This window comes from Chinchilla lanigera, unplaced genomic scaffold (genome assembly GCF_000276665.1).
Source record: "Chinchilla lanigera isolate Chin_1 unplaced genomic scaffold, ChiLan1.0 scaffold00010, whole genome shotgun sequence".
In the NCBI taxonomy this organism is placed as follows: Eukaryota; Metazoa; Chordata; class Mammalia; order Rodentia; family Chinchillidae; genus Chinchilla; species Chinchilla lanigera.
The window spans coordinates 34,200,713-34,216,473 of record NW_004955411.1 but is presented as its reverse complement, the minus strand read 5'-3'; the positions used below and the strand labels follow the sequence as shown (position 1 = coordinate 34,216,473).

The 15,761-nt window shown below is 36.3% G+C and overlaps 2 protein-coding genes across 7 annotated transcripts in view; both read right to left on the bottom strand.

Moving 5' to 3' along the window:
* The window catches only part of LOC106146276 (transmembrane protein FLJ37396), a 116,726-nt gene extending 113,870 nt beyond the window's left edge, over positions 1-2,856 (bottom strand). The window contains exon 1 of one of the 2 annotated variants that reach the window (XM_013510801.1): positions 1,645-2,856. The gene's annotated coding sequence lies outside the window, so the exon portion shown is untranslated. Of the gene's footprint in view, positions 1-1,385 lie in introns of both variants that reach the window. The other variant, XM_013510800.1, reaches the window with a different exon arrangement.
* A 531-nt stretch (positions 2,857-3,387) lies between these two features.
* Cep57l1 (centrosomal protein 57kDa-like 1) overlaps positions 3,388-15,761 on the bottom strand; it is a 72,257-nt gene continuing 59,883 nt past the window's right edge. For 3 of the 5 annotated variants that reach the window (XM_005377851.2, XM_005377854.2, XM_005377855.2), the window contains 7 exons: positions 11,377-11,493; positions 9,948-10,025; positions 9,133-9,219; positions 8,321-8,398; positions 7,970-8,214; positions 6,766-6,910; positions 3,388-4,507 (listed from right to left, as the gene is read on the bottom strand). In XM_005377851.2, the coding sequence (XP_005377908.1) occupies positions 4,292-4,507; positions 6,766-6,910; positions 7,970-8,214; positions 8,321-8,398; positions 9,133-9,219; positions 9,948-10,025; positions 11,377-11,493 (966 nt within the window). In that variant the 3' untranslated portion in view covers positions 3,388-4,291. Of the gene's footprint in view, positions 4,508-6,088; positions 6,157-6,765; positions 6,911-7,969; positions 8,215-8,320; positions 8,399-9,132; positions 9,220-9,947; positions 10,026-11,376; positions 11,494-15,761 lie in introns of all 5 variants that reach the window. The other 2 variants (XM_005377853.2, XM_005377852.2) reach the window with 2 other exon arrangements.

Below are 15,761 nucleotides of genomic sequence, written 5' to 3'. Positions count from 1 at the left end.
AATCCACCTAATTCTGTAAGTACCCAAGCTACAGTTATAATGAAAACAAACTCTGGCCCAGACATAATTTTAAAGTTTTAACTTTGTAATCATTCTAATTTTCCTTAAGTGATAAAATATACAGACAGCACCCAAATCAGAAGTTCCACTGAAATAAGTACACAGGATATGACAAAAATGGCTGAGGGACTGACAAGGTCTATTTGTTAAGAAGTAACTTGATCTTCAGATGAATGACAGTGATTATTATTTATTTACCCTCACCTCACTTGAATTAAAAGTAGACAGGCACCTATAAAGTTTTGTTTTTTTTTTAAATATCACAATTGCCATTATGTCTTACAGAGGTTTGTCTTCTGTCTGGGAGTCAGCCTGTGCTTATCTAAACTTCACATATGGTTAGAGGTTCTCAGTGCAGCTGCTTAGCTGGAGTTCCAGGAAGCCCCGCTAGGGGTCTCATGATTTGCTCTACACCAATAATGGCAGCTGGTGCATTTTTGGCCACCATTTTGGTTCTTACACTCACCTTCCATTGTGTAGGACAAATCAGCCTTCCCTCTTTAGACTGATTTCTTGCATCATCAATGAATCAAAATTTTATTTATTTTTTGATTCTTAATCATGGATTAAGAATAACAACTTAGTACACATTTATTTTTTTAGAACCTTCTATAACTTAGAAGGTTCAAGCTAAGCAGCAGTTCAAAGTGAAATTTATATTTGCATTATAAAAAATATGAAAAGAATGGCAACTGATTCTATTTTAGTTTACAAAACCATTTTAAAGACTCTAAGTGGAATATTTGCTGAAATACAAATAGTGCACAGAATAGATGACTGCTTACCAAAGATGTTGTATAAAGGAGTTCTACAGGACATGGAGGTTAGATTCATGTTCAAGAATTAATAAACCCCTTCTACCTCTAGAATCCTACAATTCTACAGTTCTCCCACAGGAGAAATTATACTTTTAAAGAAAGCTGCAGAATCTCTCTTTTTTTTTTTTTTTTTTTGGTCTTTTTGAGACAGGGTCTCACTATGCAGTTCAGGCTGGCCTTGAGCTCACTTTGTAGCCCAGGCTGGCCCCGAACCTGCAAACGATCCTCCTGCCTCAGCCTCCTGTGTGCTGGAATTACAGACGTGCATGACCATGTCCAGCCAGAATCTCAAAAAGGAATTTTTCAAGTATATCACCTTAGCCAGTTAGTGTACTATATTAAGTATCTCCCACTTTACCCTTACATATAGAAAACTGAGCATGTCCCTCCAACGCTCCTAGCCTTTAAGCCACAACACAGTAAAAACTACTGGGTTGCCAATGAACCATCCAACCAGTTAATTCAAGATTCCAGCTCTCATTACCAGGATCAGAATGTTCACAGTACCTGCTGCTTCAAATGCTAGAACTGTCTGGTTTCATAGTTTCATCCAAGTTGAGACTTGCTTTGGTAGAAAATTTCAGTTCCAGTTTTAAAATTCCTCTTTAAACAAAACCCAAGTAACTCTGCTTTTCCCTTTAGTGAACGAAATCAATGAAATCATACCACCTTTCTGTTAGGCAGAGTACAACAATGGGGTTGCTACAGCAACCACTGTACACTAACCACAGAATGCCCCATCCAGGAAAGAGAGCTTTGGACCCACCACCAAAGAGTCATCGGCCCTGGCAGGTGGGTTGTGTTTTTAGTTTGGCAGCGATGAAGCATCACTCTTTCCTGTCTCCCAGGAGCCAGTGTCACCTCAACAACCAAAACAAACTCCAAACCATGTTGCTGTGTGTGATTATGTATTTCTGCACCATGGTAGGTCTGCATTCTTCACTCCAGCCCTGTAGGAGCCCGGAATAGGAAAGCAGTCAAACTGATTTTCCTTCAGGCACAGAGGGGGAAAAAAGAAAATTAAAACATTTCCATTTTTATTAAGAAAATTTATTTATGCTTTTGCTTTCAGACTTTAACCCATATAAACTTGCGTTCTACAATAATTATTTGGGCCACTCAAGATTCAAAACCACATTTATTTTCTTAATTAAATGTTAAGCCTTCTGTGGGATTCTTTCACATTATTTCAGTTAGTCCTCTCAACAGCCCTGTGGGTAGGATTCGTGTAACCCCTACTTTACAGAGGAGACTGAAGAGCCAAAGGTATCTGATTATGTAAGCTAATAAAAAATGAAGTCAGAATTTGAATCCAAGTCTCTCAACTAAAAAAATCTGTTTTTTTCTACCATACTAGTTTTATGAGAACATATATAGATATAGATATAGATATATAGATATATATATGAAATCTCCACCCTCCTAAATGCATAGAAAACAAAGGGATAGGAGTAAAGGGTTGCATTATAGTATCCGTAAATGTACTGTTTTTAGTTTCTTTTTTGGTTTTTGCTAAGTTTAAACCACAGAACTTGCATCTTTGAGGAGGAGAGGTAAAGTAGAAAAACAGGTGTGGTGTGAACACTGAGTTTAGGTACATCCTGGGGAACACCTCCCAAGGCCAAGGAGCTGGTAGGGAAGGCACAGGAAAAGCAAGAGAAGGACACATTTCACACACCTCATTCAAGCCAGAAGGAGGAAACTCTGAGCTCTGCCATTAATTACTTTCAAGTTCCACTCAAAGTACCAGTCTGCCCGTGTTCAGTCAGCCCCTCATTTTCAGGTATGGAAACACCTATCCCACGGCACTGCTTCTCACCATTAGCACGAGTCACAGTCCTCCTGCTCCCTAGAAGGCTCATAATTACCCACTTTTCTACACACACTTTTTGGGAATTTTCTAGGAAAACAGAAACAATTTTTTTTTTTCACTCTCCAGGTCCCTGGCCTGAAATTTTTCTTTTTCTCTTTTTGTCTTTTATTTATTTATTTATTTATTTATTTATCCCCCACCCCACCCCCTGGTACCGGGAATCGAACTCACGACCTTGTGCTTGCCAGGCAGGTACTGTGCCGCTGAGCTAAATCCCCAGCCCCTCTCTTTTTGTCTTTTTGAGACAGGATTTCACTATGTGGTTCAGGCTGTCCTTGAACTCACTTTGTAGCCCAGGCTGGCCTCAAACTTGCAGTGATCCTCTTGCCTCAGCCTTCTGAGTGCTAGCATTACAGGCATGCACCACCATGCCTGGCTGCGAGTTTTTTCATACCCAAAGACTGAACACTCCTACTGCAGTGAATTCAGAGAGTCTGGTAAATATATACCTCCAACTCTGTCCCTTTGGAATCATCATTTCTTGAACTGCTACCCTATATTCTGAGCTTTTCTTAGAGCTTTTCTATCTGCCCTCTCTTTCTACTTCAGTTGATTACTCGAGTCATCTAGTTGTATTGGAGGATTTGAGCATGAATCCAAGAGTTCAAAAGAATAGTAGTAGTTTTCATAGGCTTCTAAAAAGCCAAGCATCAATTTATTATAAATCATGTTTACATAAAGAATGTGATTATTATATCACTAATTTTAAAATATAAAAATAAAGATATGCCACATCACCCTGATTTTCTTTGCTGGATAAGGTAATTAAATGCCTAACTCTTTCGATACTTTCTTATAAAAATATACCACTTTTTTGGGTGGTAGAAACTCACATTCTCAAGTTATATTGATGGACATAATATATAATGCAAAGAATAAAAGTCAGCAAAAGTTGTAAAGAAGGCAAACCAGATCACTGGTATTCAAAAAACTAGATTTGTAAAAGAGACTAAGAATAGTATTCTGTCAGTGAATTATTATCTTGTACATATTAGGGAACTATGAATTCCTAATTGTAACTGTCACATAAAACCAGCGTTAAAGACATTTTCACAAAACTGCAGAACTATTAAGCTTTTATCTTCCACAAAAATAAAAATTTCAAAGCTTTTAAACAAGACAGGGAGGCAGCACTAGGAAAGTTAAAGACCTTTCTGTACTGTGTTCACTTAGTGTTGGTTCTTAAGGTTACAAGTCTACTAAATGAAAAAGTGGAATGGTATTGATATCTCAGATTTAACTCAATTTTGAATACTGAGCAATTTAGTCAAATTTCCTATATTTAGCTTAAGATACTTACAGAGTGAATAATGTTTCTAAAACATGATGAGTTTAGGGACTTTGGACAGTGAGAAAAAAGTATATTATTTGAGATTCTTAGTTGGTCACTAAGCATTAATTTAAAAATGTACAATGTCATGTTTTATAGAGGCCAGAAACATAATTTGAAATTTTACAAACATATATTAGATTAAAACCATTTTAACAATTCAAGTTCTTGCTGACAAAGTTCATTTAAGTGGACAGTTTTGGTATTGTATTACTGTTCCCACATGATATCATCTCTTCTCAATTTCATTCGAATATTATGAACTTGCATTGGATGAAAGTTGCTGCTTTTCTGAGAAGAGTTAGCTTCATTTAAACACTTCCTGGGGCTATTTTTCATGTTCTTCAATTCTTGGTTACCATCTTGCTGAATACCTGAAGCTTTACTTGCCTTCGAGTTTTGAACTTTTTGTTGTAGTTTATAGACCTGAGAAAGAGAGAAAAAAAATCTAACATTTTAGTCAAAAAGATACTAAAAATATAGATGAATTGAAATGTTTTTTTGTGGGGGGGTATCAGGACTCGAACTCAGGACTTTGTGCTTGCCAAGAAGGCACCTGTGCCACTGAACTTATATCCCCAGCCTCTAGATGAACTGAACTGATGGCCTAAACCTCACATTAAATTAAAAAGTTCAGTTTAGTATGTTTTTTAGTTATAAAACACTTCCTATAAGCCAAACACCACGCTAGTCATGTAGGGATACAATGAATGAAACAGTCCTTGCTTTCTAGGAGCCCACTGCTCTGATTAGTGAAAAAAGAGCACATATGCTAACTTGGGACTATTTCAAGCAGAGGTAACGTGGAGTAGGAAAAAGTGTGTATTTGAGCAGGCTAAAGCAGAACAAGATCACTGTAGGCTGGAGAAGTAGAAAAGACGGTACAAAGATATGAAACTGATGAAAAGCAGAGAGTGAAGAAGAGAGAGCTTTTCAGGTGATATTAACAGCAAAGTGAAGAACTGGTGCTAGGAATGAGCCCTGTTTATAAAGTACACGTACAATCTTAGAAGTATCTTGAATTTAAAATCCTAGTGAGTGTCAGAAAGAAAGTTGTTACGGTTTGTGTCTGGGTGCCCCCCCAAAGCCTCATGCGGTCATAGGGCAGGCTTTTAGGGTTTGATTGATTACGGGTGTGAGAGCTACACCCACCCTGGGGTGGACAGTTTGCATATGTAAGGGAGAGGAAAAGGGTGCTTGAGGCCATTCCTGCTTTTGTGTTTGTTGCTTTTGCTGTGTTCTGCCGCCATGAGCTGTAGCCCTCTGCCATATGCCACTCTGCCTTGTAACCTGCCAAGTATGGACTGAAACCTCCACAAACTGTAAGTGAAATAAACCTTTCCTTCCTTAATTTTGGGCATCAGGTATTTTGTCCCAGCAAGGAGAAAAAGTAACCAAGACAAAAGTCCAAAGAATAATTTTACTTTCTTGAGGGGTGTCTGCTAATAACAGAATAGACCAGAATTAGCTAAAACAATCCTATCAACAAATCCAAACACATTTCTTCAAAGTCTGACCCATTATTTATTATCTCACTTATGGAAAGGTCTGACTTGTAGAGCTAATGCAGATACTGGGTGAGTACCTGGTTGTCTGTGTGCCTAGGAGGAAATTTTCATTACAAGTTTGATTTGTTACGATAAAAATGCTTAAAATTTTACATTGTTATACCCACTATGGAATATAAATCATAATTTTCAAAATAAAAAATATACAGGTTGCCTAAATTTTAAAAACATGGTTATTCTCCTGTTCAAGTTTCTCCTATTCAATTCTATGGAAGTGTACAAAGTATATCACGTTTTATAATCTTCACCCCAAACAACATATGAACATTTTTACTTACTCTAGCCTAAAAAGCCAATAAAATGAAAGTATTTGCTTCAAAAGTTTCATTTCTTTCTTTCTTGGTCATAAGCAGAATAAAGGCAGTAACATTCTACATCTCTATTACTTTCTTATAAAAGTGGGGGGGTTTGTGTGAAGATTAATATATTACCAACTTACATGAATGATGATTATTCGAAGTTTAAGGAAAAGCTCCCTCTGCCTTCTGCCCTAGCAGTGCAATAGTGCTGAAAGGTAAACTATAGAGTCACTATCTTGAGAAATAATATATTTGTGATTCTTTAGTTAAAAGTTATGCCATTTTTAGTTATTAAGACATAAGTACACAGTCCTCCATACCTATGTCCTAACTGTAGATACCATAGCTGAGCATAGGCCCCCCAGGAAATGGAACATGGCCCAGACTGTTTTGGGAAAGAGGAAACCATGGTTTTAGAATTGGGGTACTGCTTAAAAAGCCATTTTTATGTATGGTACTGTCTTAGAAAGTTGGGCTCATGGGACATCATGAAAACATTAAAGGAAAGATGATGAAGGAAAAGAACAGCTGAAAGGGTAACTGGAAGAGTACAAAGGCCTTTCTTACAATTTTTCCAAAGCCTAAATACACAGCTAAAAGTTTTTTGCTCCTTTTTCTTTATATTGTCTTGGAGAGTTAGCTAGGAGGCCAGGTCATTTGGATAGGGCAGATGGCTCTATGACGAGTGGTTGAATGACTCCAATCTTTTTACTAACCCACATAGAGAGACCTCAAATCGGGAAGGTCATATGAAGAAGTAACACTGAATCCAGATATATTATCTGTTTATTAAAAACTTTTATTGAAACTTTCTTACACTGTCCTGATGCTTCTTCAGTCTGGAAATCTGCTTTCCTTTAATTTCCATCTTCTTGACTAAACGCTCTAGCTCACATTCCACGTCGTCACACATGGAATGGGTTTCAGTTTCCTTCATTTGTTTCAGCAGTTCTGCATGCTCCCTATCAAAGAAAAACCGAATACCAAGGACAATTATAGTTCATATGATTTGTACATTTAGAAATATTTAGATACATTTAGAAACAGCTTAGGCTGCTAAACATCCTTTAAAAATCTGAATTCCTGATGTTCACAGCTAAATGTACTAAAATTTTCTGATGCCTTTGCCCAGAGGAATTAAAAAGTCCTCTTCAATTCAAACTCTAGAATTTGAAATACTGTAAATAAAATTAGTTTATATCTTTTATAGAGGTTTAACTTCAAGCAGCTGGCCAGCCAAATCACGTAGTTCTGGAATTCCTGTTGAATATATACTTAAACATGGGGTAAAATATAATGTGTCTCATACAGAATCTTCTATGGATGCCTCAAAATTTGTAATGCAGATCAGCTAGAGTCTAAAAGAAGGAATTATAGTCCTACTTTTCTAATGAAATAATTCAACTAAACGACTCTAAGAAACTAAAGAATCTTCTTACAAAAGCTTCTGTAAATTATAATCTAAGGTTACTAGACTTTATATAGTAGATTGACGGTAACATGTCTATTAGTCCAGATCTTGGAAATATAGAAACTCCTTAGGTTGGAGAAGTAGTAATTACACAGTTAAACATGTAAGAGTACAATGAATACAGTGAAAAACAGTGACAATAAATCTGTAGATCAAAATAATGTAAGTCCTGCTAGGCGTGGTCGTACCTGACTAAACTCCTAGCTACTTGAGAGGCTGAGGTACACAGATCAAGACTAAGGCTAGCCTGGGAAATTTAGTAAGACCCTGTCTTAAAATAAAAAAGAAATGGGGATGTAGTTCAGTGGTAGAAAGTTCAATAGTTAAGGAAGGACTTTAAAAATTTATAAGTGGCGTTTTTCTGGGGAATGAAAGGAAAAAAAAAATCTAAAAATCTTTTTTCTTTTTTTTTTTTTTGGTTTTTCTTTTCCGGTACCGGGAATCGAATTCATGACCTCGCATTTGCGAGGCAGGCGCTGTGCCGCTGAGGTAAATCCCCAGCCCCCTAAAAATCTTGTTACTTCTATTAATACAGAATAAAAATACTTACATGCTCATTTGGTCTAGCTCATCTTGCATTGCCATCAAAAGCTCAGACAAACTGTCACAAATGGAAATAGACTTTTCTGATTCACGAGGTACAGCTTTATACTGGGAAATTGCTCTCGGAGGCTTACAGAGACATCTAGGCTCAATCACTTGGGCACGTTTCGGAAGGATCTGTGGGCCACAGTGATGCGTCGTCTGCTGAAGGTTTTGCCTACCTGCATTCACAGAACAGCCTGCACTGGCAGACTTAAGGGAGAAAAAAACAGCTGACGACAATTTAAATGATGGTTTTAAACAGCACTTACAAAGACAACAGGAGGCTTGTGAACTATCTCCATTATTTTGCTCTCACCTTTTTAGCCTCAAAAAGTGGTGCTCTAAACTTTGAATAAATTTGTAGAGGTGGTCCTCTTTTTAAACATTTAGTTTTCTAAATATTGACAAGGGGAAAAGTAAACATTTTAAAATATATTTACAATATGAATAACTCTCAAAACTGAATAGTAAGCAAAAATACAATTTGAAAAATCATAACATTAAGAGAGTATATATTTTTCTTACCATTATAACTATAATACAACGATCTAAAATGTCAACTGATATAATTAAGATATTGATCAATCTATAAAGTACTAACTCCTCCATCTTTATTATTAGGCAAATTCAAAGGATACGAACATAAAACAATAAATTTCCTATATAAATTATTTCACACACTTATAAATTAAGTATAAAAATCATTTTTATTATGCACATATATGAAATTTTTAAGATTTATTGCTTTGTTAGCATCTGTTCTGTTTAATGCCTCTTCAAAAAAAGTGTGACCAAATAGTTTAAGACTAGAAAAACTGAAATAGTTGCTTATTTCACAAAGACAGCTATCACACCCATTAAATGCTCCTTTTTGCTTCGGTTATCAAGTAAACTTAGAGTTAAGTTTCTTATATGATTGATGCTACTTTCTTTAACCCAGCCTTTATATAATTTTCTGTTCCTATACCTAAAACCATCATCATTTGATTAATTTCATGGCATTATTGCATATCTTTTATTATAAATTCTTGAAATACTTTCTGGGTAGAGGTAGATATAAAGATTTAAAGGGTGAAAAATGACTTAGAAAATAAGAAAGTTGTTTGGGAAAAAGTTTTATATGCATACCTTTGAAGATTTTTTCTTTTCCTTGGAGCGTTTTGAATTTGAAACTGAAGACATTAAAATTTTACTGATTTCAAGTCCAGTCTGAAGCTATAATATCAAAGAAACAAGTCATAAAATTGATTTGCATTAAGCTCCTTCAAATGTAATGAAAATCAGTCTCAGTTTATAAGCATAAAAATGCTCTTGTGAGCGATGGGTACTGTGGCACAAGCCTGTGGCTACTCAGGAACTGAGGCAGCAGGGCTGCTTGAAGCCAGTTCAGGGCCAAATGGGCAACATAGCACAAGACCTCATCATCTCAAAAAATAAAACAAAACACAAACATTTCTTGAGGAAGAAAAGAAAACCTGAAGTATTATTTTCTATGTGTATCAAAGTCAGTAAGTCTATAGGTAATTATAATTATTTTCTCTTTATAAGAGGATTATTTATTTATACATGCAGTGTATATGCATATATACAGCAAACTGAAAATAATCTATTGTAGGAGTTACTTAAACTGAAAATACATGCATCTGCTAGAATTCTAAAAATCAGAGACTTCCTGGCAATGCGTCCAAGTGTATGAATATACTGGGTGAGAATTTCATTATTACAACAAAAAGAGACAAAGTAACACTCTAGGAAGGAGAAATTACAGTCTAGGATATAGGGTTCCATTAATAAAAATATAGAATAGGGCCAGGGATATAGCTCAGTGGCACAGCACCTACCTGGTAAGTGTGAGGTCATGAGTTTGATTCCCAGTACAAAGAAAAAAAAAATACAAGTAAATAAATAAAATAAAACAAATGTAATAGATTAATATTATTTACCTCAGCAGCTTTGTCTTGAAATAGCTTACGCTGATGTTCTTCTTCCTTAAGTTTTTCCTCTAGATGTTTAATCTTGTCCTGCAAGAGAATAAAAAACTAGGATTTTTAGGATTTATAGAAAAACGAGAGACAAATATCCTTTGTTTACTTTTCCAAACAGAGTTCTAAGAGTCTTGATTTGGCGGGGAGGTTATCAAGAATCAAACTCAGGACCTTGAACTTGCTAGGCAGGTGTTGTGTCACTGAGCTATATCCCTGGCCCATGGTCTTGATTTTTTTAGTTCAGGCTGACCTTGAACTCACTTTGTAGCCCAGGATGGCTTCAAACTTGCAGTAATCCTCCTGCCTCAGCTTTCTGAGTGCTGGGATTACTGGGGTGCACCACCATGCCTGGCAAGTGTCTTGATTTATTTTTGTTTTTGGTACCAGGAATCAAACTCTGGACTTTGTGTTTGCCAGGCAGGTGCTTAAACCACTGAGCTATATCCCTGGCCCCAAGGGTCTTGATTTTGAAGAGCTGGCAGATTACAACTGAAAGTAAGTAAAAGGAATGGTAAAAAATGTCAAGATTTCTCTTGGTTTTTTCTTCCTATGCTTCCTTACCTGCTATTATACATAAGGAGAACAAAAGAAAAGCAAAGAATGTACACACATTGACTTTAATAACTTCTATCAACAAAACCATAATGATAACATTTTTGAGGGTATAAAAGGTCTAGAAGGTCAAATAATTATAGTCTTGGGTCTCAATGTTCCAGAAACAGAAAAATAACAATAAATGCCTACCATGTGCTTAAAGTAAGAGCACAGCTGCTGGGGGAAGGAATTCATAATGGTCCTTCTCACTTGAGAGCTTATACGGTATTGTACTTAGAGAAGTGAGTCACATACATAAAACAAACCAATGACTACGACTTAACATGGGCCACGTATACACTATATAACCTTACATGCGTATTACACCTTATACCTATGATGTGGTTCAGAATAGGGTGATAGTAACATTTTAAAGGGAGAACTTCTAGAGTGTGGGGTAACTGAAGGAAGGCTTCAAAAACAGAAAATCCTATGCAATGGAAAAGATTTAGGGGGAAGATAGTGGAGAGGAGGGGATCTAGGATAGGCTTAACTTCACCATAGGTAGTAAAAAATAATCTTTTCAATATCCTTTAGGTAAATCACCTGACAAATTAAAATATCTTGATGTTTTAGAAGGAGCCAAAATTACAATTTGACATCAACAGACAAACTCATTCACGACATGATAGAACACATTTACTCAGTCTCTAATAAATTATAGCTGAATTACTAAGCATTAGAAATGAAATTTTATAAATCTAAGATCTGCTGCATACTCATATACAAGGCCAATTTACCACTAAAGATTTATTCCTGTGATCATCACTTCAAAGAAACAGCAGAAGCTTACCTCAGCAGTCTTCTGAGTGGTTGTCAATCTAAAACATTCTTTTTCTAAGACATCCAGCTTTTCAAGTTTTGCATGCAGCCTCATCTGATCTTGTTCCTTTTCCCTTTGAAGCTGGGCCTGGAAAAGATAACAAAACCTGAATTAGGCAAAGGATGCCAATGGATCAGGAAAAATACAACTTCTGTGAAAGCAGAGCACAACAGAGATGTGCTATAAGAATGTGCATATGAGGAGGGACTGAGAAGGATGGTGAATGTTTCAATTTTATTTATTATTATTATTTTTGTCTTTTTGAGACAGGGTCTCATTATGCATTTCAGGCTGGCCTTGAACTCATTTTGCAGTGCACGCTGGTCTCGAACTCTCAATGATCCACCTGCCTCAGCCTCCCGAGCGCTGAGATTACAGGCATGAGCCACCACACGCGGCTAGATTTTAAAAGTTATTACAGTAAATAACACACTGCCAGTAAGTTCCCTCAAAACACCATCTCCTTGCTTCAAATACATCTCACCATTCTTGTCCACTTTCCAAAGTAGTTCTGGAAGCCCTCTTTTGTGTCTTTACTTATGCTGTTATGGCTCCCTCAATGTTCTGAACTGATTCAAAATGTTTACCTTTCATGGCCATTTTGTTTGGGGAAGAGCCAGAAGTTGCATGGTGCCAGATCCAGTGAATAAGGTTAATGAAAACAGACTGCAGCTTTGTTTAATGACTCTGTCTTTCCACTGGATAGCACTCAGCAGCATTCACTGCTCTGAACAAAAATCATATCTCCTAAAGATGCTCATGAAAGAGGACTTCCAGAACTGCATCAGAAAGTGGCAAGAACAATGGGATAAGTGTTCGAAGTGGGGGGAGTATTTTGGCAGGATTTAATGGAGATATGTCTTTTACTGTAATACTATTTCTTAAACATTTACTATATATTTAATTTTATATTTAGACATTCACTGTATATATTTCAACTAAACTTCCTAATTTTAGGTGCTTACAAACCAAACAGTTTCTGAGAATTAAAAAAAAATAATCTGTTGTAAGAAACATACTTTTCAGGTGCTTACAAGCAAAAAACAAGCATGATATTTTTAAGGAGCAAATAAAATGTATCCCCCCTCCCCCAGATGTGCTATATTAGAGTCAATGGAATAAACTCCATTTTTCCATCTTAGATAACGTTCTACTAAGGGACACGTCTTAGCAACATCAACATGAAATAACGGGCTAGTCACAAGGTAACCAAACCTACTTATTGACTTAACTTCTTTCTAACTCTAACACAGAAAATCAGCTATCAAAGAATAAAGCAGAAAGAGTACACGGAAAAAAGGCAACTCATATATATATATATATGCTTTTCTATACACTGTTTTGAAGTACTATTTATTACTACATCTTATGGTTTGTGTCTGGATGTCCCCCCAAAGCCTCATGCAGTCATGGGGTGGGCTTCTAGAGTTTTTGATTGATTCATGGTCCAATGCTGGGGTTACAGGTGTGGTTGCCATACCTGCCCTGGAGTGGGTAGTTTGCATGCAACATAAAGAAGGGAAAGAAGCTTGCTCTTCCTGCCTGCTCCTCCCTCTTGCTCTTGCTGCCTTTGCTGTTTTCTGCTACCATGAACAGTTGCCCTCTACCATATGCCACTCTGCCTTGGAGTAACCCGAGTAAGGACTGAAACCTGCACAAACTGAGCAAAATAAACCTTTCCTTCCTTAATATTGGGCATCAGGTATTTTGTCCTAGCAACAAGAGAAATGTCACGGAGATACCACACTAAAGAAAGATACTAATAATATGGGCAACTGTGATGGTACTACCTGCTCAACTTCCTATAAGCCTAGAATGGTTCTAAAAGATGGTCTATTCAAACACATAAACAAGCAACCAACCGTGGTAAGTCTTGGTAATGTGTGGCCTAATACTTAATTGGTATCTCAGAAGGAGAGGAAAGGAAGGTAGGACAGAAAAATTATTGAAAGATAACAGCTAAAAATGTTCTACATTTTAATGAAAAACACTAACAGATTTAACAAATCTCGAAAAGTTCCAAGCAGAATATATACAAGAAAATTACACCTAGGCACACCATTATCAAATTCTCAATGCTGGTTATGGTGACAGATGCCTGTAATTCTAGTACTCAGAGGACTGAAGCATGATCTCAAGTTCAAAGCCAGCCTGGGCTACATAGTAAGACCCTATTTAAAAAACAGGAAAGGCTGAAAAACATTAAGAAGGGAAAAAAAAAATCTTAAAAGCAGTTTGAAAAATGATATAATATGCATGGGTAAGGGGGAGACAAAAATTCTTGCCAGGAATCCCAGCTACTGGGGAGGCTAAGGTGGGGGCCATCACAAGTTTAAGGTCAGCCTGGGAAACTTGAGCAAAGGTCTCACCAAGAAATTTTTAAAAATGTAAAAATAAAATTCCAATTAAAATAAAATTTAAAATTAAATTTTTATTGGTGTAGGTTTGTAATACACAATAATTAGTATACATATTTAGTGTATATTTATTGTGTAATACACAATAAATAGTATACATATTTAGTGTATATATGTATATATACACACACACATATGTAGCATATTAATCATTTCCCACCCCTTTCCTCCCTACCCTACCCTCTTTTCTCCCCCTCCCCAGCTCCAAAAAGTCTGCTTCTCTGTTTCTACTACTTCTCCTTTATTTTACTCTTTATTTATATTTTCAGTTTTCATATCAGAGAAATCCTGTGATTTTTAACCTTGTATGTCTGACTTATTTCACTTATCATTATGGTCTGAAGATCCATCCATTTTCCTCCAAATAACTTCAATTCATCCTTCTTTATGACTGAATAACACTCCACTGTGTACATATAAACCACATTTTCTTTATCCACTTGTCTGTTGATAGGCACCTAGGTCCATAGTTTAGCTATTGTGAACTGTGCTAACATGTATCACTATTGTGATGTCTAATTTTTGGGAAAAGAGACATCATAAAGCTAGGTCAAATGGAATTTCTCTTTGTAGTTTTTGAGGAATTCTATACTGATTTCAAAAGTGGCTGCAATAGTTTGCATTCCCCCAACAACATAGAAGGGTTGCTTCCCCCTACAACCTTGCCAGCGTTTTGTTGTTGCTGTTGCTGTTCTTGAGGACAGTCATTCTGCCTGGAGTAAGACAATCTCAGAGATGCTTTGATTTGTATTTTCCTAATAGCTAAAGATACTGAACATTTTTTCATGTATTTGTTTGCCATTTGTACTACTTCTTTTGAGAAGTGTGTATCCATTTTGTTCACTCATTTTCTGATTGACTTGTTTTTCAGGGGGTCTACTTTTTCAGCTCTTTATATAAGCCAGATATTAGTCCTCTGTATGAGTAGCTGGCAGTCCCCTACCCCTGCCATTCTTTAGGTTGTCTCTTCACTCTGTTCATTGCTTCATTTGTTGTGCAGAAGCTTTTTAATTTAATATAATGCCATCTGCTGATTCTTGGTATTACTCCTTGTGTTACTGGAGTTCTAGTCATAAAGGACCTACTTATATCTAAGTGTTTTCCTGTTTGGCAACTCCGTGTTGTTTTTATATCTAAGTTTTTATCCATTTTTATTTCATTTTAGTGCAAGGTGAGGGATATGGGTCTACTTTCATTCTTCTGCACGTGGATAACCAATTTTCCCAGCACCACTGTACATAGGCTATCTTTTCTCCAAAGTATGTTTTTAGCTCCTTTGTTAAAGATCAGATGACTAAAGATGCATGGGGGTTGTTTCTGTGTCTTCTATTCTATTTCATTGTTTTACATGTCTATTTTTATGCCAGCACAATGTGGTTTATATTACTATAGCTTTGTAGTGTAACTTCAAATCAGATTGTAATGCCTCCCACTTTGCTCTTTTTGCTCAGGATTACTTTGGCTATTCTGGGTCTCTTCTGGCTCTCTATAAAGTTTAGAACTTTCCTCCTATTCTGTGAAGAATGTTATTCACATTTTGATAGAAACTGCATTAAGTCTATGTATCACTTTTTGGTAATATGGCCATTTTGATGACATTCACTCTGCCTATCCAGGAACAGGGGATGTCTTTCCATTTTCTAATGTCTTCTTCAATTTTTTTCTTCAGAATACCACAGATTTTGTTATAAAGGTCTTTCACCTACTATGTTAGATTTGGGGGAGCAGCTCAGTGGTACAGCATTTGTTTACATGTGTGAATGCTTTGGGTTCAATCCTATACATGGAAAAGAAAAAAAAAAAACCCAGAATTTTTCATTAGATACTATGAAAGCCTGAAATACAATCTTTAATGTGTTGAAATTTAAAAATCTGTCAACTAGAATTTTATATTGTCTTGGTTAATTTTCCTCTTCCACAGGCTCAGGATGTATACAA